This window comes from Carassius auratus, chromosome 23 (assembly GCF_003368295.1).
Source record: "Carassius auratus strain Wakin chromosome 23, ASM336829v1, whole genome shotgun sequence".
NCBI classification, from domain to species: Eukaryota; Metazoa; Chordata; class Actinopteri; order Cypriniformes; family Cyprinidae; genus Carassius; species Carassius auratus.
The window spans coordinates 13,140,092-13,163,780 of NC_039265.1; the positions used below are offsets into that span (position 1 = coordinate 13,140,092).

Below are 23,689 nucleotides of genomic sequence, written 5' to 3' on the forward strand. Positions count from 1 at the left end.
ATTATATCTTTAATGGTTTGTTCGAGGATTTCTCAGGATGCGTTAACTGGTGTTGAACCTGGGCGTGCTCTTGAATGAGCAGTCTTTGATCAAATGAAAAACACAGAAGAAAAGTTAATAGTCAAGCTCAGAGATGAAAAATATTTTCAAACTTGCATGGCATCTTGATGTCCTGCGGTAAAAGTTGAGTCGTTGTTGAAACAGATGCAATTTCTTAATTAATCGTGCTGAGAGGCAAAAGTTCTCATTTTGGAGCTGACGAGAAAGATATTATCAAAACACAAAGAGCATCATGAAGCATTACAGGCGAAAGCATCATAAAACAAACAAAGCCACCAACATCTCTGAAAAAAAATCATCTTGAATTGTCCATCAATGTGTCAAGCAGCTCTTTGGAAATGCAGCAATCTAAAACGGTACATCAATAGACAACTTTTTTCATCACAGCATATTAAAATCGAATCAATACAGCTCAAGGTTGCAAACCCTGACGAACTGAAGTAAATGATAAAGAAAACTAACCGGCTTACAAAGTAGACTTCAGTGCAGCTTTGGCCTTCAGCAGAACACAATAGATAATTCTCCCATGACAACGAATAGAAAGTCAAGAATTTCCAAACATTTCCTAGCCACACACAATCAAAAAAGAGGTACACGCCGTCACCGGGACAGTACCTTTTCGATAGACACCATATGTACCATTAAGGTTCTTGCACTCTTTAGAGGAAAATATGCACTCTTTAGGAATAAATAAGGTACAAAATGTGTACCTTTGGAAAGGATATTGCCCCAGTGACCGCTTTTGTACCTTTTTTTTCTCACTCTCAGAAAAAAAAAAAAGTGTAAAAGCTGTTACTGGGACGGTATCTTTTCAAAAGGTACTAAAATGTACCATTTAGGTATATGCACTCATAAGGGGTAAATAAGGTATAAAGGTGTATTTTTTTTAAAGGCACCCCTCTAGTGACAGCTTTTGTGCTTTTTTCTTAGCATGTAGAGTATAAAAGCTAAAAAGTAAATTTACTGTAACTTTGCCTAAAATGGTAAAATGTATTAGTTTAAAAGTACATTACCATTTTAGGGAGTTCCTTATAGGGCCGTTTGCACTGAATGCGTCCTGGCATCTAGACATCAGGAATGATTTTTAGAAAATGCACATAATTTCCTACAGTTTCCATGCCAACTTGCTACTGTAAACAAAAGCTTGCAATGCTTGCCCCACCTCTAGGGTCGTCTGATTGGTCCCCTCCTTAGGAACTGATATTAATGAGCGGCACATGTAAAAGTAGTTAGTTCAACTTGACACTGTGTCTTAAAAACATGGTGCTCATGTCCAACAGACGCAACATTCATCCACAAAAAACAATGGCAAAGTGGCACATTGCAATGGAAAAACGAGTTCTGTGTGAACAGCCCCTTATACCTTCATGCCATGTTACTTTTGGGTTAGATAACATTTTATAGTTCTCTCTCTACACATAGTGAGTTATTGGCTTAAAAGTATTGGGACTCCAACTTGTAGCTTGTTTAAGAAAAGTTCTTTTTAACACAATGTGATATAGTACGCTCAAAACCGGCAAACGAAAGCGTAAAAGCAAATTAAAAACGTGATTCTTGCAGTACGTGAATCGCTTGATGGTTCAAATGGTGCTCAAAGCTGTTTTAAAGGCATCGACGACTAGTGTCGGTGTAATCGCTTGGTAAACTTTGTTTGAGAGAAAGTTGAATATTGTAATTCTCGGGATTTGGAAACAACAATCTCTACGATTGAGTTCAATTCCGTCTTTGGTTCAATCTACAGACTCTCAAAGAGCTGAAATCTTGATGAATGTAAACCGTTAAATGTTTCTTGCGCCATGTAAAAAAAAGACCCTGTGTTTGATGATGTATGAAACTTTTTCTCAGTTTGTTACACTGATTTCAGTGACAGTCTGTTGAGGCCAAAATATTAGAGACCTTCAAGTGGTTCAAAATGTTACTTAAGTCACATGATGGTTGGGTAAAGCCGTTGAAAAGACTCCAGGGCTTTATGAAGGTCCTTCAACGTTGATGGTGGTGACCGTAGCCATGAAGCAGCGCTGGAACAGGCGGTCTGGGTCGGGCGGCTGGTTGTCACAGTCCAGTTTGCCCCGTAAGAAATGCTTGCGGAAACCCTGCGGTCCCTGTGCGGTGCTCGGCTGACTCAGACCCTCTTGAGGACTGGGCCCAGATCCTGAGAAACACATGACAGGAAACTTTAGACATTTGTCAGAAGAGTTTTCAGCAGCTTGCTGGTGTAACACTCCTTGGTAAGTCTACAGTCTATAAGTCCTTAAATATTGTCAGTGTGTTCTTCAAGACTTGCCAGTGAGTTTTGATATAAGTGACACTGGAGAACAAGTCGCTGGGGTATATTTTTAGAAATAGACAATTATTATATAGGATATTAAGTAAAGATCATGCTCCATGAAGATATTTTGTAAATGTCCTATCATACATATATCAAAACGTAATTCTTGTCTAGTGATATGCATTGCTAAGAACTTAATTTGGATAAATTTAAAGGCGATTTTCTCAATATTTTTTTATGTTTTTTGCACCCTCTGATTCCAGATTTTCAAATATACTTCAGATGAAGTATAAATCTCAATTTTCTCAATTTTTTTGTGACCTAAGACTGGTTTTGTGGTCCAGGGTCACATATATAAAAATAGCAAGCAAAGAGTGCTACATGAGTATCTCTGTTAATACATCCTGGTTATAAGGGATATTTAATTAAAGACAATTCAATTCAATTTGATTTCAGCATTAATTATTACCAAAACACCATTTAATAATATTAGATTTTATTTTATATTTTCAGTTTTTATTTTAGTTTTACATTTTAACAATTACATGATTTGTTTGCATTTGTATTATTTTTTGTTTATCTTTAATATTTCTATTTAGGCTTTTATTTATTTTTTACTTTAGTTTTAGCAATTTTATTGTCTTTTTACATTTCAGTTAGGCAACATTCAAATTTTGTGTCCGTTTTTAAAAGTATTTATAGATTATTATAATCTACATATGTAATATATAATATCACAAGTATTTAATAATGTCTTTATTATGTTTTTATTTTTTAGTTTAAAGGAACACTACACTACTTTGGGAAATAGGCCCATTTTCCAGCTCCCTAAGAGTTAAACAGTTGAGTTTTACCATTTTCGAATCCATTCAGCTGATCTCCAGGTCTGGCAGTAGCACGTTTAGCTTAGCTTAGCATAGATCATTGAATCTGATTAGACTGTTAGCATCTCACTTCTGCTGACTGTCATACATGCAAAGTCGTTCCGGCGGATGACGTAGAATGTATACTTCACTAACATGCTTGTGAGAAGTGATGAATGCAGAGGCACAAAGCAGGAGAGAGCAAAACAAAATGCTGGCCAAAGATAATATTTTCTATAACTCAGATTTGATTCATCTGAAAGAAGTAAGTCATACACCTATGATGCTTTGAAGGTGAGTAAAACAAGGGCTAATTTTCATTTTTGGGTGAACCAACCCTTTAAGTTTGAATAATTATGTGCTTTTGTAATTTTAAATACAAAAGAGAGTTTATATATACAGTACTGTGCAAAAGTCTTAGGCCAGTAGTATTTTCACCAACAAAAAATAGTTTTAAGTCAGTAATTTTTATGTTTTGCTGTAGTGTGTCAGTAGTAAATATCAGTTTACATTTCCAAACATTATATTTGCCATTAATTGTAATAATGCAGTGAGATTTGTGTTTGCACGAGGAGCAGCCAGTGACAGCAGCCAGTGCTCCACACAGAGATCTGATCTGATCATCATCAGTCTGTCTGAATAACATGAAGAAACAGAACAAACTGAGACAGACTCAATCCAGAAAAACTGTGGCAATGTCTCCAAGAAACCTCAAGAAGCCTGCAAAGCTACATTACTGTGCAAAGTTTTAGGCACTTGTGTAAAAATGCTGTAAAGTGAGGATGCCATCAAAAATAATGCCAATAGATTTTATTAATTAACTTCTATTAATTTAACTTAATTAAATAAACATTTGGTGTGACCACACTATGCGTTAAAAAAAGCTTTTGTCCTAGGTGCACTTGTGCATTGTTTTTCAGGTAGCTTTGCAGTTAGGTTTCTTGAAGTTTCACTGGTCACTTTTTTAGGTACATCTTGCTAGTACCGGGTCGGACCCCCTTTTGCCTTCAGAACTGCCTCAGTTCTTCATGGCATAGATTCAACAAGGTGCTGAAAGCATTCCTCAGAGGTTTTGGCCCATATTGACATGATAGCATCAAGCAGTTGCTGCAGATTTGTTGGCTGCAGATCCATGATACGAAGCTCCCATTCCAGCACATCCCAAGGATGCTCTATTGGGTTGAGATCTGGTGACTGTGGGGGCCATTTGAGTAGAGTGAACTCATTGTCATGTTCAAGAAACCAGTCTAAGATAATTTGAGCTTTGCGACATGGTACATTATCCTGCTCATCAGAAGATTGGTACACCTTGGTCATAAAGGGATGGACATGGTAAGGTAACAATGCTCAGGTAGGCCGTGACATTTAAACGATGCTCAATTGGTACTAAGGGGCCGAAAGTGTGCCAAGAAAACATCCCCCACACCATTACCCCAGCACCACCAGCCTGAACCGCTGAGACAAGGCAGGATGGATCCATGCTTTCATGTTCTTTATGCCAAATTCGGACTCTACCATCTGGATGTCGCAGCAGAAATCCAGACTCATCAGACCAGGCAACGTTTTTCAACATTCTTTTATTGTCCAATTTTGGTGAGCCTGTGTGAATTGTAGCCTCTGTTTCCTGTTCTTAGCTGACAGGAAACTTTTGAACATGATGAAGATGGCCAAATTTGTCTTATTTTGTTGAAATCTTTTTTTTTCCATTTAGTTCTGCCCTTCGTAAGCAACAGAAGATACTTGTATGCAGGACCTTAAAGATTTTTCTGAAGAACGCTGCTCAGTTTAACTGTTCAGAACAAACAAGGGACTCATGCACAACCATCACAAAACAGAAAGACAGTCGAGGATCATCAGGTAACAGAACACAGTATTAAGAACCAAGGGTTCCCAAACTTCTGAGGGGGTTATTTTAATAATTTCAGCAATTTTTTTGTCTTGTGGACTAAATGTTAATATCTTTTATGTACAATATCTTACTCAGGACAGTACTAAATAAAAAATAACATGCATCTAGTATGATCTCTCTTATTATTTGAAAATGACTCATATTTTCACAGATTCTGCAAGGGGTGCTCAAACTTTCGAGCCCCACTGTGTGTGTATATATATATATATATATATATATATATATATATATATATGTGTGTGTGTGTGTGTGTGTGTGTGTGTGTGTGTGTGTGCGTGTGTGTGTGTGTGTGTACACTAACTACAAACTTAATATATACTAATAAAAAACTTTATATATTAAACAATATTATGTCATTCATTATAATTTGACTGCCAAAACTTTGACATTAGAATACACATTCAAATTTATTATTCAAAATAAGGATGACATGTTCTGATGATACCGTTTGCTTTCTTGGATACATCCCTTCTTTTTGTTTTAGAGTAATTTGAGAGTTGCTTTGCATAAAGTCATCTGCTAAAAAGAAGAGATGCAAATAGTGTGCAGTTTTTGCAGTTGAGTCATTCTCTGGAGAAACAGGCTGTCAGGTCTCAGGTGTTCTGCTCGTCTCTGTAGTGTTACGTAAAGACTCCTGTTTCAGCAAAATTGATCGCTCTGCACTGCAGACTCTCAGAAATGACTGGGACGACCGTCTTTGGTGTTCACTATCTTTAACCTTCAGTTCTTTATGTTGAAAAGAAAATCTTGTAAATGACATACTTCACTACCTTGAAACGTTAAGGGTTTGCTTTAGAAAAAAACAAAAAGTGCTATGAATGCACACTGTTAAGCAATGAAATGTCACTTTGCTTTAAGAGACTGCAAAAAAAAGGGGAAACAATGAGGCATTTTAGCCACCTCCTTTTGAAATGGCAGCAACACTAGATGGAAGATAAATACCACACAACATTTTTTTAAAAGGTACATATTTTTATCTAAATGGTACATTTTAGTACCTAGATGGAGCAATTTATTACCTTTTAATAGGGTATCAACCAGCTTTTATCTTTTTTTTAAGAGAGTGCATATAGACAGAAGATAAAAAGGAGTAGAGTTGTGTAAGTTAATGACAGAATGAATGTAATTCTTCTAAACAAACTTGAATTAAATGTGCTGTGTAGATAAGGTGAAAGGGCCATTCTCTAAATGGAAACAGATGATAAAAAAAAAACAGCTATTAACCTTGATACCATATTTTATGTAATAAAATGCAAGAAATCGCATTATCCGCTTAATGAATCTCAAGTTTTTGTGGAAGACAAAAAAGGTCAGAGGATGGCAGTGAGATGAAAAGAAAAGAAAAACAACGTCTTGATTGAACAACACATTGATTTCTAGATCTCCTGTGAATCTGTTTCATACTGAAAACAAAAAACATAATTGGTCACTTTAAAATAACAAAAATCGATGTCACTTTGGTCTTTTTGCAGAGTTAGAGAAGAAGAAAACACGAGACGCTAAAGGCCACGGGAAGAGGTGCACTGCAGGTGAAATGATATCAATTATTTGTGTCCCAGACAGAATGGGGTGGGAATGACAATGATAAATGGAGGCGGTGGGACGGCAGACCGTCCTCATCCTCAAATCCTCCAGCTGAATGAGAAATTATATTGCGGAGGGTGTTTTAAAAGTTCATTTGTAATGGGTTGAGGTTTAGGTTTTGGATTTATATGTTCTGTGTGTCCAAAACACATCCAAAAGAAGAAATTTGACTTGGAAGGGCGGAAAATTCAGGAGAAATGGCAAGAAAGGTATTTGATCAATGAGGTGAACGCCCACTGTTTGATCACAACCCATGGCTGTGGTAAAAGTGGCTTCAGCGACACTGAGACACACTTGGGTGGAAAAAGTAAATGTGCGAGGAGTGTGTGATATTTATCGTCTACTATAATATAGTGATTGCTGTTTTAATGATGTGCGAGCTTGCAAAACAAACAAACAAAAACATGTCTTAAGAGTTTGCTGTGGGACAAAGGATATAAGAATGCTGTTATAAGATACGAAGGCAAAAAATGGCCTGTAAGAGTTTCTTGTTTTTATATTCATGCCATGATACTGTTAAGTAATATCAGCAAGAGTGCTGTTTTCCCGAATATCAGCGCGACTGCAGATGAATTGATTTTATATAACAACCAAGACATTAGTATTAAGTTAGTCACAATGATGTGTGTATTTCTAACATTTTATATGGTCTAAGGCAAAATAAAGTCATCATAATGTCACTGCAATGCAAGTTTTTATTGTCCACCTGGCCAAACTGGCCTTAAAGACAAAAAAGTCTAATCACTGATTTTTGCCTTAGCAATGTAAACACTTTCACTAGCACAGATAAGCAGGTCAAATATATTGATCCCTTTGTGATTCAGCACAGGGAAAAACATATTTTTGTTTTGCCACATCTCTGTAATTTATGTGAACTTAAATGTCAGCTTCATTGTGTGAACCAACTCTTAGCAATTCCCAATATTTGAGACTCATCACATCTGACCCAAAAGAAAAGACATTATCTTTTTTAAGTAGCCTATTATATTCGGTAGGCTATTCATCTTATTTCTCTGTTTGGATCAGAAGAAATGCTTCTTAGTTATTTGTAAGCTGTTGTTGCGTGAACAAATGACACACACAGAGACATGCACACTTAGGCACTGCCAGCAGTGAACTAATGATTTCTGAACAAAACGTGCTCAACGGTAGGTGAGGTACATTTGTTTGGTATCCAAAACTTTTGCTTCCCTTTGTCTACTTTGTCACAGTTTGCCAACTGCAGGTTATGCATCTCTGGATCTATAAAACAAGAAAGTGCTTGCCGTCACAAAAGTACAAACGCATTTTGCCAACTAATTTCAAAATGTGCTTATATGATCAAGATGCAACCAAAATTGAGATGCTTTGCAACAAACAGTGAGGTTACAGTTCGTATTTGTAGTGTATACTATTCATTGTATCATTTTGATGTTTTTTATTATTTTCATGACAATTAAGCATATTTTCCAGATGCATCTTTTTTTTATCCTTTGCTTTTGTGTTGTTGCATGTTATTTTTTTCTTAGGCATATGCAATGCACTATATACATAATCTTGCCTTGCCAATTCGCCTTACTTTTTCTCATTAGTGCAGATAAGGAGTCTCAATAGATTCTTCTTTTACAGTATCTAAATATATAACTGATTTGAAGTAATACAAATTAAAATTCAAGTCAGTACAACACATACTACCATGCTGTTTATACCATTTTAAGACATAATTATTATATAATGTTAGGGGCAAATTGAACTGAAATAAAATTAGCTGTCTGGATGCCAAAATGAAAAGAAATAATAATAATAATAATAAATAAATAAATAAAAAGAATAAAAGAGAATAAAATCCTTCATTATCTCTCACTCTTATAATTTTTTATAGTCATCACATAATTTAAACAGAGTAGCGAAACATTCTCAAGCATGTGTTAATGAGTTAACAGGAGTAATTATGACCCTTCAGCACATTTAATTGTGTTGCAATCATATTTTTGTTCAGCTCTGCTGTTTTTAAATGTGCTATATAAGTACATTTTCCTTCCTTACTCAGGATCTTAAGAAAACATTACTGCTCAACACAAAGAACTGAATGTCATCTAAACGTCTCATTAAATCCGTCCGTCTCCAAATCGTTTAATTTTCTCTCTCAAATCTCTACCCTTTTGCCAATGACTCATTATAGTGCATATTGTTAATAGACCTGCATTAAGTGCATGGATCTGAGCTCTCTATATTAGTGTGAGGACAAGATGGGTCACATTTAACCTCAAGATCAAAAGAAATATGCATTATGAACATTAAGTCTGGTTTCTGAACCATTAAGAATTTTTTTTTTCTGCACTGTAACATTTTCATGACATGGCATATAAGGTCGTTGAAAGCACTTAAGCAGCAAGTGCAGCAAATATATTAAAATGTAATTATGCAGAACTAAATTTGTCATCTATTTAATGATCTGTTATTAAGTCATATAATGGAGTTTTATTTTATTTAAAAAAAAGCAATGGTAAAGTATTACAGGAAAATGACTACTGGAGGTTCTTGAATCTGGTTGGGGGGGGTGTCATGGTTTTAATGATGCATTTCTGTAATACAAAGAGAACTGAGGCAAATCTACTAAACTCACTTTATGTAATTTGCTTTTAATATCCTATGCTATATTATAACAAAATGTTGTATTATATACAGCGGTGTTTTAATGACGTGTCTGTAAATGAAGATATGCACAAAGTTTTGTTGTTATTATGTCTGTATACAAAAAAAAGTAGACCCTTTACAGATTCGATTGATGTATTGCTCTTATCTGTACGATCAAAACTGAAAGTGTAATTTAAGTTCTTTCAGGGTTATCAGGAGAAAATCCCTCATAATGCGTATACGCATTAATCGACTTCAGAGGGTTAAGGTCATGCCACAGCATCTCAAGTCCGGACTTTGACTTGGTCACTCCAAAGCCATCATTTTGTTTTTTTTGAGCCATTCAGAGGTAAACTTATTGCTTTCTTTGGGATCATTGTCCTGCTGCATAACCCAAGTGCACTTGAGCTTGAGATCACAAACTAACATCCGGATAATCAAGATATTTTTTGGCAAATGTGAGACGAGTCTTTGTGTTCTTTTTGGTTAGTAGTGGCTTTTGCCTTAGAACTCGCTCGTGGATGTCGTTTTTCCGTCTCTTTCTTATTGTTGAATCATGATCAATGACATAATTGAGGCGAGTGAGGCCTGCAGTTCTTTATATGTTGTTCTTGGTTCTTCTATGACCTCCTGGATGAGTTGTCATTGTGCTCTTGGAGTAATTTTGGTAGGCCAGTCTCTCCTGGGAAGGTTTGCCACTGTTCCAAGTTTTCTCCATTTGTGGATAATGGCTCTGACCATGCTTCGCTGGAGTCCCAAAGCCTTAGAGATGGCTTTATATGAGATGTATCTCATCTGTTCTTGAATTTCTTTAGATTGTGGCATGCTGCGTTGCTCTTTAAGTATCCTTCACTTTGTCAGACAGGTTTTATTTAAGTGATTTCAAAAATGTTGGCCTACCAAAACTCCCCCAAGAGCGCAACAATGACTCATTCAGGATCCACCACTAATATAATTGCCACAAAGTAAACAACAACAGCTAATAATTTTTATGCAAAATATGAATAAACTTTTCATTAGATTTTGGGTGAAATATCACCTGGACAAGTACAGCATCAGTGCATGCTCCTGCAATCAATCAATCAATATATATAAAGACACTGAGAGTATAAAAATCCTGCATATTATTTAAACTTGCATCGTTACAAAAAATGTTTTTATTAGCAATGTTTTGGTTAAATCATTTTGGTCTAGTTTTAATTATACTGTAATTCAACTCAACTATGAGGTGCACAAGGCACTAAATTTCTTATTGTTAAAATTCAAATATATTAACTTCCCCCTCCTCTGAAACAACTTTTACTTTCTGCTGATGATGCAACAGGTGAAGAAATGCATTGCAAATTCATTGCAAGTCTCATGGACAGTGTTCATAAATCAAAGTAAAGGATTGTCAATTCGCATTTCCTGTCTGAAAACCCCTCCAGCTGTTCTTATCAACCACATTTTCTTGAGAAAACTACTTGTTTTGTCATCATTTCATGTGATTGCATGATTATTTAAAGTTTGATCTGGCACATAGACTTATTCACTGTACTTACAGCAAGTCATCCATTCACCCGACAGAGAAACCTGACTCACTTACACACAAAAGCCTGTTGAAAGATCTATAAAACCACCATTATTAATGCTAATTTTCCATTTGACTGGTTATTGTTGTTATATCTTTAATAAAAAGGCTCTAACAATGAACCAAGATGCAGCACATCCTACATGAGCTGCCAAGCCTTGAATCACATCAACACCTTTGCTTTAACTTTTTTCTGATTGGTGTTCAATGTATTTAACACACAAAACACACTATCGAACTGTCATATCACTAGATATGCTTCAATATGTTTCTTTATGCTGCTCAAAGCTTTTAAAAGCATTAATAGAACATTTCCCATACATGAAAACAAATATGTCCTTCAGAACCCAGACAAAAAGAGCTCAGGACTTTTGCTCTTTATGCATCTTTAAAGTAACTCATGTGGACACAAGCCTATTTGGTTTATTTCTTGACCCAGTGAACCACATCTGAGCTACATCTTTGCAGGGTTTCTACAGGTTACACGAAGGTTAAATTAAGACTTTGCAAACTTTTCTAAGTCCATGTAAAGATGGTTGAATTAAAGAGTTATGATTAAAACAAAAACAACAAATATCTGTCAGTGGGGTCAGAAAATTCTACTTAATTCAAAGGAAAAACAAGCTTTTTTAATGCCCCATTGACGGATATGTGATCACATTTCAAGCATAAGTTTATAAAATTTTCTCTGAAAACAAGACAATTTTCAAATGTTTTTGGTTAGCAAATGTTTTTGTGATAAAGAAACTAAAATAAAACCAAATTAATTTTGCAAAAATTAACCACTAGGATTGCTGACACAATCCTCATTCTTTGTCTCTTTAGAATCTGCATTCAACAAGCTCAGTTTATCTTACAATGCATCCAAAACAGAAGAAAGAAAATCCATTTTATGTTTTTTGTAGAGCAACCGAAGGGTCAACATTAAAAATATATTTATTTTTTTTCTTTTGTGTTTTGAATTGTTACCTAGATACTGCTAGCACTCAGAGTGGCACTATCACTCATGATGCAATTGTACTATACAGTTCAGAAAACAGTCAGGGGAAAAGAGCCTAAATCTACTAGCTTAAATTCATTTTCATGAATGCTAACAACAGGCATATGTTGAACTTTTACAGATGTCTATTACTAATTCCAATTGCTCAATTATGGCATTCATTTTGCATTATGTCTTAATAGAATAATTTCTCAAACCTTTTGGTCGCTATTTTAACAATCTAAGCAAAAGGTCTAAAGCCCACGGCAAAGGTGCACTCAGGGTGTGTACAAATCCACTTTTGCTTGTTTAATGACGGGAAAATGCTTGGCACGCCCAGGTGCATGGTCTAAAGGGGTTGTCCCTATTCTCTTTTTGAGTAATGGGTGTTTTTTTGGGGCGTAACGTGCAATAAACCAATCAGAGTCTCATCTCCCATCCCCTTTAAAAGCCAGTTGCGTTTGCACCATGGTGGGTTTGGAATGTAAAAATGGCGCACGCCAGGTCTATTTATCTATTTATTTGTAGAGTAGATGCACAAACAAGCAGGATTATTCCTTATGTTAACTAATTTTTTTTTTTTTTTTATTTATAATGATTTATAATCACATGAATAGAACTTATTCACAATACAAAAAAAGCACTAAATCGTCTGACAGAATCTAAATGAATAAGAAGAAGCAGATGATGCATGAAGAATAATTCCACTGATATTATTACTGCTACTAAAAGATCGTGATTGTAAATGTAAATGTCACTTGCCACATTATGCAATTAAACCACACTCTCATCAAATAGGCTGTAGCGTGAGATTGATGTCCTAGGCTTTTCTGAAGGACTTTCCTCTCAAGATGCTTTCATGTATAGAAATCGTTCTTTTGTTGAAGGTGTTTTCATACCTGGTGCTCGTAAAGGCAGTCCGTTGTCCAGCCCTCGAGGTTTAGTGGCGATGAACAGGTAGCAAAGCACGCAAACAGTGATGATGAAGGCTAACAGCACCACAGCAGCTATAGACAAACCAACCAGGGCTCCCAAACTAAGACAAAAAAAGAGATAGATTAAGATAGATCAAGGTTAAACAGCTGCAAATATTTTTTTTTCAACAGTTATACAAAGCCATCAGTACACTATTAGAGAAATTGTATTAATACACATTTGAGTAATCCTAAGAATGTAAAGTTGAATGTAAACATTCATGTGCAACATGATTCAACTCCCAAAAGTCAAAATTGGTGCAGAGCCATTTATTGTTTAAAACCACCAAATTCAATTTCAACAAAATATTTTCAATGAGAATAAATCTGGAGACTTAACAGGCCATTCTGATTTGGATGTACACTTTGGGATGATTGTCCTGAAGGAAAGTCCATTTATCATCATCTTCACAATTCTTGCCAAAATAACCTGATACTTCAAAGAATCCATGATGTCCTTCCACTTCCTGCAACAGTAAAACATCCCCATAACAGGACTGGTTCTCCTCCAGGTTTGACCATGGAGATAGTGTTCTTCTGCTAATTAGCTTTGCCTTTTTTGGACCAGACATACCGCTGATTCATGGGTCTAAACAGTTCTAGATGTTCACATCACTCCATAAATCATTCTTCCTGAGCTCCACATGTATATTCAAATTAGTTTTAGCATGTTGAGGTCGGCCTTTTATGTAATTCTTGGTCAAGAGTGGCATTCAGCAAGATGCCCCAACATGAAGGCCATACTTGCCTTGTGATCTTCTTATACTCTGCACTGAAATTTTTTTCCTCCTTTCATCAGGTCATCTTTCAAGTCCATGGAAGAATATTGCAGGTTTTTTTTAGTTGCTGTGATCAAACATTTCAGATCAAACAAAGGTTTTCTGGTCAAATAATTTTTTTGGCTAACAGTTGTGTCTCTATGATTTTTAATGATTTGGATGTATTTATGTTCCCTTAGACTTTCTAAAGTAATAAAACAATTTCTTCACTATAGCTTCTCTATATCTTATGTGAGAACTAAGATATAATAATTATGACTGTGGCGAGTGGGGCGGGGCCGAGAGGCGTGGGAACGAGGAGTGAGGCCAGGTGTAGTGATTGGAGATGAGCTACACCTGCGCCCCACCACCGGTATCGAGTCCCACGTAGGAGATGGAAGGATATAAAACTGGAGCGACTATAGTGAAGGACGAGAGAGGACCAGGCCTCGACAATATTTAATGTTTGCTTTTTATTTTGTGTGCACCAGTCGTCCGTGAGGGGCTGGTGCGCTGTTTTGTGTTTATTTTTGAATTATTAAAATGTTTTGATTGTCCGCCGGTTCCCGATGAATAGGAAGTTTTTATCATTACAATGACGTAGCTGTAATATGTGACCCTGGACCACAAAACCAGTCTTAAGTGTTTATTTTTTTATACACAATCTGAAAGCTGAATAAATAAGCTTTCCACTGATGTATGGTTCGGACAATATTTGGCCGAGATACAACTATTTTTTTAAATCTGGAATCTGAGGGTGTAAAAAAATAACAAAAATACTGAGAAAATCACATAAAAAGTTGTCAAAATTAATTCTTAGCAATGCATATTACTAATCAAAAATTAAGTTTTAATATATTTACGGTAGGAAATTTACAAAATATCTTCATGGAACATGATCTTTACTTAATATTCTAATAATTTTTGCATAAAAGAAAAATCAATAATTTTTTTGGCTTTTGCTAAAAAATATACCCCAGAGACTTAAGTTTTGTGCTCCAGGGTCACATATTAAAAATCTTAGACCTCAAAAATGTTACATTATATATTGACATTAACACTTTTAATATGTCAGTAAAGTGTCAAAGATGCAAGCCCTGAACCCTCAGAAAAGCTTGTATTTTTAATTTATATATTATTAGTCATACATAAATTATTAGTCAGAAATGTAGGTTTTAGTTACAAATTTGGCATCTCATTAAGAATAGAAAATATATCTAGTTAAAATAAAAATGTCTACACACACACAAATACATGCACACAAACACATTTGCATATTTCTGACTGCATAAAATCCATTATTTGATTAGAATAAAACACTATCAGTTATTTGGTTAGATGTTTTCCCACTTTCAAACAACCCCCTTCAAACATCCTTCTCCACCCCCACAAAATCATGGGTTGAAAGCACAAACAACTTTGTTTTAGATTATTAAAGCATGCCGTCACACTACTGCATGCCTGATAACAAATTAAAAGCAGTTTTGAAAGCAGTAAATGAGTTCTTACATGAATCAGTTAATGTTAATGAATCTTTCACATTAACTGGTGCATAAAAGGCTTCAGAGCAGCAGAGCATTAACTGTGGAGAAACTGCACTTAAAGAGCCACAGTAGGTCATTTAGACAACTTGTAAAGAGACAACCCTGTGCATCGCTCATTAAATATATAGAGTCATTTCTGCACCAGCAGACTTTAGGTTTAGACATTAGAACCATGGAAAACTTGCTGCCACAATGCTAAGGTGGTTGCAGTCAAGAACCTTTAACAATTATGGAACCTTTCCTTTGTGCAAAAGGTTCTTTGTAGAGGAAAAAGCTTCTTTAGATTATTAAAATGTTTTTCACACTAACAAAAAAAAAATGGTAACAGTGAAAGGTTTTTGGGGGACCCAAAAATGCTTCCTCTAGATCATCACTGCAGAAACTTCCATTTGGAACCTTTTTTTAAGTCTAGGTTATGAAACAGAGTTTAGGATTCTCATCACACACTTTTAAAACTCTATAAAACTTCAATAGGGCAACATGAGCAACTCCTGTACTTTACAGGGTGCCCACAGACTTCTCTGAAATGTCATGCTGTTAAATGTCATGTCACGGTGACATGTGAAGAGAACAGTCATCATTGAGTTCCCTGTGAGAGTGAAGAAGACGGCTTGACCTGATCACCTGAAGATCAGAAGCAGCTGCAAGAAGCGCATTACAGTAGGCACTAAGCAGTTTTAAAGGTATTACTGACAGCTAGCTGCTGAAATGTATGGAAGCCTGTATCCACCACTGAAAAAAGTCAGAAATGCATGACAAAGACGCAAATATGCTATAAAGTCAAAAGTGTGGGATATAAACAATATCCTTTCAGAGCAATAAAGTCAGAATCGCAAGAGTTGCAACATGCAATGGTAAGTTATAAACTCACATAAGTTTATTTCCCCTCAGATTTGGACTTTTTAACTTGCAATTTACCTATTGGTAAGCCCCGGCCCCCTTAGTTACTGTTCCTTAGTCACTTGGCTACTCTGATAAAAAATTGCAACCTACAACTAGAATTAAAAGTTAGTGAACTAACTTTGATGTTGGCTTGGCCATCTTGGCCATGGAGCAAAAGAGCCAAAGTACTTGTGTGCCCAACATTGAGTTGCCCCGCTGCAAAATTAATACACATAATAATGCCATAAAAAATACACCTGCAACAGTCTTTTTCCATGCTCCCTTGCTGTTTTCTTTTTTTAATAAAAAGCCTGGGCTATGATAACAGCTATGACAGGGTTGTCTAGCTGGATGTGAAATAAGTCATGCCTATTTTTCTCGTGTATGTATTTCACAGTCCTGCCACCGTTGCGTTGTGGGCAACGACACACAAGATTACTGAAACAATGCATTTTAAATCAAGGAGATCATAAGGGGTCCAAGCACAATGGTTTGTATAGATGATGCAGTTACACACTGTTTAAAATTGTTTAATTTGTACTGTATGTTCATTCTATTTATTTATTTGTGCTATTTACATAATGTTTACTTTTTTTAAGTTTGTTTTTGTTAATATAAAATAGCACTGCATAGTCTTCACTGTAAGATAAAATACACAATCAAACCAAAATGTATTCAGACACCTTCAACATTTCTCACATAATCACAGTTTATTTGCTGTAGTTTAGAAACTGGTAATAATATATGACAATAACTCAGAACAAATTCATCTTGATAATTTCGGATAACTTTGATAAAAAGATATGTAATGGAATCAACCAAAACTTCAGACTGTCAGTATGACAATATTTACACAACTATCAATACTTTGTTGAACAGTTACCAAGCAAGAAATGCTTAATTTGGTTCAGTCTGTGGTGTGAAAAGGTTGCATTAACAATTAAAGAAAGAAACACTTAAGCAAAACATGGGCAGGTCCTTAATTATTATTTTTTTTAAATCAATTTCACTGGTAGCCTACTGTATGAAGAATTAGTGGGTATAATATTTCACAGATCACTATTTTGCCATACTCACTTACATAAATGAACTAGTGGCCTGCACCCACTAGTAAAACAATTCTATCTGATTTTTGGATTGACTTTGGATAAATTCTTGTACTACAAGGTAATTCAGTCAAGAGCAGTGAGTGATTTACTTTCATTTTCATACATTAAAGACACTGACAGCAGAGCTAGTAAATTAGGCGCGGTCCCTTTAAGAGACAAACGCATCCATTATGATGATACACATCCGATTTTTTTTTTTGCAAATCTTTACTTTCACTTAAGACATAACCACATACTTATTCGAACACACTTTCCAACACGGGTATTTCGACATATTTTGTATGTATTTGTTGTCGGTACAAAAGCAAGAAGACTTTGAGACGCGTCTCTGCTTGCTCCCTGAACAACACCGCGCTGCTGAATTGAGCTCTTTTGCTTTTCGCTCTTTTTTCTGTTTATTTAAACTGCGATTTGAATTTGTTCGTTCAGGTCCAGGAGGAAGTGAACGTCCTGAACGACAGCTCTGGTGTTGCTGTCCCTGTCCGCGATACGCGCGGCTCTCTCTCGTGCACACGCGCCATCAGCTGCTCAGTTCAGTTTCCCGCAGCGCGGGGCTGAAGCCAACTTGATGTGTTGAATGCTCGGAGCACGTTATAAAACGTATTCTTAAAATACACATTTCTGTTTTAATAAATGGTCATATTAAATCATAGCATAACACATAAGTAGGTACAAAAATAATCAGTGATGCATGCGACCCTTTTGGTCTCAGTGTAGCTCCCTGCTTTACCATGCAACGCTGAGCAATCGCTGCGATGTTCAGCCTGACAGATAAATCTCACAAGCACATACAAACACTCATTTTCATATGTGTAATATATTCTTCTAATTGTTTTGTGCCGTTTCGCTGCAGTGTTTTAATGTGAAAGGCTGTAAATGTGTACTTCAAGTGTTCAGAGAAATACATCGCTAGCTCATCTGTGACGTTCAGCATGATGATTCAGTTAGAAACCAGCTAAGACCAGCGTGACAGTGGCCAAAACTACTTTAAAACCATATAATATATTATTCTAATTGTTTTGTGCCGTTTCGCTGCAGTGTTTTAATGCGAAAGGCTGTAAATTCTCTGTGGACTTCAAGTGTTCAGAGAAATACATCGCCAGCTCGCGGACATTTGGCTGCCGCGAATATATCATGTTATTACTTTAAACAGTTCAGAAACATCTGAATTTAGCTCTTGGTGTGTTCTAACGTGTGGATTGCGTGCAATCGCCGTTTTAAAAGGTCTTAAATAAGAATAAATTCGCTCGTTGTGAGCTCCGTGGAGACAGACTGAGCTGAGCAGCCGTGATTCTTCTCTCGTCTTTCTGACTGCTCTCTGCCCAGACATCAAGTATTCATAAGCTGTATCACGCTGTCAAATTATATTTCATTTTGCCCACATAAACAGTTAAAAAACACCTGAATTCTGCTATTGTTGTGTTCTAATGGGTGGATTAGTGCAATTCGCTGTGATATTATTTTTGGAATCTCTTAAAAAATGCTGATGAAGGGCTCATTTCTCTCTCGTCTTTCTCGCTGTTCTTTGGCCAGAGACATAATTTATAAATGAGATCTGACCCGGTAATAATAACATATGTTGGTTTAGCTTGTCAGTGTGAATGAAATGTGTAGCCTCTTATTATTTGTCCGATCTTGCCCCGAAACGCGGCTGTCATGTGGACTTCAAGTGTTCAGAGAAATACATTGCGGGCTCGCGGACATTTGGCTGCCGCGAATATATCATGTTATTACTTTAAACAGTTCAGAAACATCTGAATTTAGCTCTTGGTGTGTTCTAACGTGTGGATTGCGTGCAATCGCCGTTTTAAAAGTTCTTAAATAAGAAAGAATTCGCTCGTTGTGAGCTCCGTGGAGACAGCAGCAGTGATTCTCTTCAAGTGTTCAGAGAAATACATCGCGGGCTCGCGGACATTTGGCTGCCGCGAATATATCATGTTATTACTTTAAACAGTTCAGAAACATCTGAATTTAGCTCTTGGTGTGTTCTAACGTGTGGATTGCGTGCAATCGCCGTTTTAAAAGGTCTTAAATAAGAATGAATTCGCTCGTTGTGAGCTCCGTGGAGACAGCCTGAGATGAGCAGCCGTGATTCTTCTCTCGACTGCTCTCTGCCCAGAAATCAATTATTAATGAGCCCTAACCCCTGTAATAATCAGATATGTTGGTTTAGCTTGTCAGTTTGAGGGAAATTGTATTATTTACTTGGTATTTTTAACCGGTTTAAAAGTGAAACGAAACCCGACTCCTCCCTTTAATCTCGGTTATTGCAACTAGGGGCGCAATTTTTCTCAGATAATGTAAGTCTATGGGTAATGTATTTTGACATTTAAAAATTAATAAAAAAAAAACTTTAAGTCTGATCAGTCTGAAAAGATATAGCAACCAGCACCGCTCTATCCCGCAGGTGTCTGCCGAGTTTGGGGCTTGTGGCTTTAAAGCCCTAGGAGGAGTAGCGTTTAGAATTTCTGTCAGAAAAATAATAATAAGAAAAAGAGGAAAAAGAAGAAGTTTAAATAGCATAACAGTATGTTGGCTTGTTGCCAAGCCAACATAATAATAGCTGTCCATGTACGGAGCCCCGCACATGAAATGCAGGAAAAAATATAAGGCTAAATTGTGTGCACGATTTACTAATTTGTTCCCTCAATGTACTAAAACATGCACACCATTACTATAGCATTCCCTCGATTTACTATTGCGTTCACTCGATTTATAAATTGTGCGAACAATTTAATAATTCGTTCCCTCGATTTGCTAAATCGTGCGCACAATTTGGCAAATCGAGTGAACGCAATAGTAAATCGAGCGAACGCAATAGTAATCGTGTGCACGTTTTAGTAAATTGTGGGAACGAATTAGTAAATCGTGCGCATAATTTCTTTATTTTTTCTTGCATGTCATGTGCGGGGCTCCGTAGTCCATGTGAAAACATTGTCGTTATATCTTTTTGATAAATTTTGGGCACAGAAGGACCATCATTCAAGTTGGTTACATAAAATATTTGAAAATAAATAGTGTGGTTATTAATTTGGAAGCGAGGGTTGGTTTACAGTCTACAATGCAAACGGGAGGCTCATGTTACGGTCGACACGATCGCAGATAAAAACATCTCGGATCAACACTGTTCATGTATCGCAGGGTATGATTAAATAAATTTACATTTAACAAGTTTAATAATTTAAGAGACAGTGAAATGTAGACGTTCGATTATGTGTTTTTGCCATACACCGTACAAGACTCGAGAACAGTCCGCTACTTTGATTTGTACATTAGCATGAACTCACTAACTAACTTTAACTTAGGTAGTTTTAACCAGAAATACCCTGCTAAAGCACAATATGACATTAATATTCTGTTTGAGCAAATAAAAATTGTGTCTTAATGAGAGTTTTCAACAAGAAAACAAACGTTTTTGTCTTCATTGGAATTGGGGGTGAATGCTATGGGACATTTTGCTCTATTTTGTTTGGGTTTAGGAAATAGAATAAAATTAATTAAATTCCATTGCCTATCCTCTCAGGACACCTGGAATCACTGTTAAAAGTACCTCAGGCTCATCGTTTTTTCCATTTTTAAGCATAAATCCCATAAAACAATGCAAGCTTTGGATCTTCCAATGCTTCTCTATAGCGCCGAAACCTACAGATGTCCAAGTTCCGCTCCCCCGTGCAACTGACACTCGACTGCCATTGGCTCATCTGTGTTCGAGGGGAGGGGCTTACCGATAGGTCATTTGCAAGAATATTTCACAATTTTGTTAAAGAAGTCAAAATTGCAAGATAAAAGCCCACAATTGCAAGAATTGCCCATTTATATCACCCAATCTTGACTTTATTTCTAGCAACTGTGAGTTTATATTGTGCAATCCTGACTTTATTTCCCCGCAATTGCCAGTTTATTTCCTGCAATTCTGACTTTATAACTTGCAATTGTGAGTTTACATGTGAATATTCAGAGAGAAAAAAAAATTTCAGAACTACAAGTTTATTTTATGAAATTCTGAGGGGAAAAAAGTCAATTTGTGAGATAAAGTCACAATTACCTTCTTAATTTTTTATTCAGTGGTGAAAACTGACTTCCATAGTACTGCCAGACTGAGGACACACTGCAAGAATTATTGCAACTGACAATGGCCTTGATGTTGATTAATTGATGTATGCATATTCTAATATGCCTCTAGTCATACAGCATTTTAGATGGATACCTAGGCTTTTTAGGTAGGCTAGATCCTGTGAAGCAAAAATAAACTCTCCTTCGTGATCACCAAAACGAATTAAAACCTGATTAGAAGGTGTTCAGCCGTTTATAAAACCAGGTGTTGTGATTTGGATTTGTTTTTGCAAGTTTTCAACTAAACTTCAGTCATGAATATTTATAATGAATGCAAATTGTTGCCCTTATCATCAAACTTCATCAGAATTTTCAAGAACCACACATTTCTGCCTTTCTTGATGTAAATTGCAGCTTTTAAGTTACTGCAAAAATGTACATAAGAATTTATCTATGCACAAAAATTATGCCGTTAATAACATTAATATATTTAATGTTTTATTCTGATTACACATGATGGCATTGACAAGCGCAACAATTTGCATTAATTAATTAGTCATTTAATTTAAGTTTAATTTGTCAGTCAATGCTCAGGAGTTAATACCATTAAACGGACCCTTGTTTCATGAGAGCATCTTTATTCAAGTCTTTTGAGATCATTATAGGTTACTGTGCATAAAGTGTTCATCAAATTAACACTTGATTAAGACTCACGCATTTAATCATACAACTTGACTAAAGCTATCTGCTGAGGTTAATGCCTCATCAAATAATCAATGAAGAACCTTCACTCTTAAAAATAAAGGTGCTTAAAAGGTTCTTCACAGCGATGCCACAGAAGAACCATTTTGTCAAAGGTTCTTTAAAGAACCATCTCTTTCTTAACTTTTTATAATCTGATTTTTAAACAGAAATGTTCTTCAGATGTTAAATATATACAAGTTTTAATTTGTCAGTTACATTTTCATGTTACTGTTTTTTTCTAAACTCCTTTTTGCTCTATTTCCACCTCAGACTGTTTGTCTTGTGAAGATATATTTGGTTTTGTGCTTTGTTTAGCTCTTGGAAACACTGCATTGTATGTTTTATTTTCTCAAAATATGTTTGCAGATTATATTATCCATATAACAAAAGTTAAAGCTGGAAGAACGTCAGACACTTCCATCTCCTGAGATACATACAAACAAAGAAAAAACATAATCTTAAATGTTCAACAAAATATAAACTAGTTAAAGTTCTGAATGACGTGCATTAGGGTGAGCAAAATAAAATTTTGAACATGGACACTGAACATATTTTGAGATGTTGGTTACAGATAAAAATCAGCAATAAAGTTTTGTAAACAATTCTCATGTAGCCTACCATGATAAACAGTTTCACACAATATCAGTAATTGTAATTTCTCTAATTTTTACGTTTTTATAACGTGACTAGAAAGTTGCCACTAACTGCTACAACTAGTAGCCATACACAGTAGAATAGCCTAATTATTTTAAATTAGCGATTCATGACAAATAAAACACAAAATATCGGTGTCGTACCTGAGCCACCACATATATCCATACTCATAAGGGAAAAAGCTGTTGGGATCGTCGCAGCAGTATTTGACGTCACTGAACCCGCAGCAGAAGACCGCGCGCGCGTCGTTGTCGGTCTTTGGGCACGTGAAGGCGCTGACAAACACATTCTCCGTGTTGTAATATTCCGCGCATTCCGCGCTCATGCTGCCCACGACTCGAACCCTCAACCCTACCTGTTAAAACCTGAAGACCCCTTATAACATCCTACAGAGGTACAGTCCAGTAAGAGTAAAGAGTGACGTGACGACTGCCAAACACTCACGAGCATCTGTCTGAACGTGAGATGCTGAGAGCTTTATTTATGTGCTCTCTCTCTCTCTCTCTCTCTCTCTCTCTCTCTCTCTCTCACACACACACACACACACACACACACACTTCGTCGCTCTCTTGTATCCATTTTCAATTTCTCCACTTTTCATCCCCTGTATATGCTATACTGTAGGCTATATCCACAGAAAAACGTGAGTTTTCACATTTAGTGTGTTTTTCAATCATTAAAGAGTTGAACAATGTGTTTTATGTGCTTGATCAAAATATATGCAAAAACGATTATCTGTTCCCTTCAATCTTTCATCTTCTTTAAATGCTCAGATCCTAACATTACACCAGCACAAGAACAAAACTGTAGGTGCTTTGTGAATCAAGATGAAGGATTTTGTGCTAAAACAGTGAACAGTGTTTTTTGCTCCTTGTATTTTCTTGTGCTTTTATAAACCAGTTTGAATACTGTTGCTGCATTGTTTTTCCACTGAAGGCAACTAATTAAAGCATCCAGATACCTGAAGCCGATGCAGTGTTGCCACAGTAACATGACAGAGTCCACAGCCTGAAAGTTCTGTAGCCACAATCAGAGACGTAGCAATAGGGCAGGCAAGGTGTATGAGTGTTTACTATTGTAATTTTGCATCATTTACAATATTTTCCTAATTGATGCTTTAC

General features: G+C 36.1%; 1 protein-coding gene across 1 annotated transcript; it reads right to left on the minus strand.

Annotated features, from left to right (window-relative positions):
- On the minus strand, nucleotides 1-23,007 carry LOC113041383 (protein shisa-like-2A). Its single transcript, XM_026199859.1, has 3 exons — nucleotides 22,712-23,007; nucleotides 12,750-12,886; nucleotides 1-2,212 (listed from the first exon to the last, which is right to left on the minus strand). The coding sequence occupies exons 1-3, from the start codon at nucleotides 22,891-22,893 to the stop codon at nucleotides 2,028-2,030; spliced, it is 504 nt and encodes a 167-aa protein (XP_026055644.1). The 5' UTR covers nucleotides 22,894-23,007; the 3' UTR covers nucleotides 1-2,027.
- Between the last annotated feature and the right edge of the window lie 682 nt (nucleotides 23,008-23,689).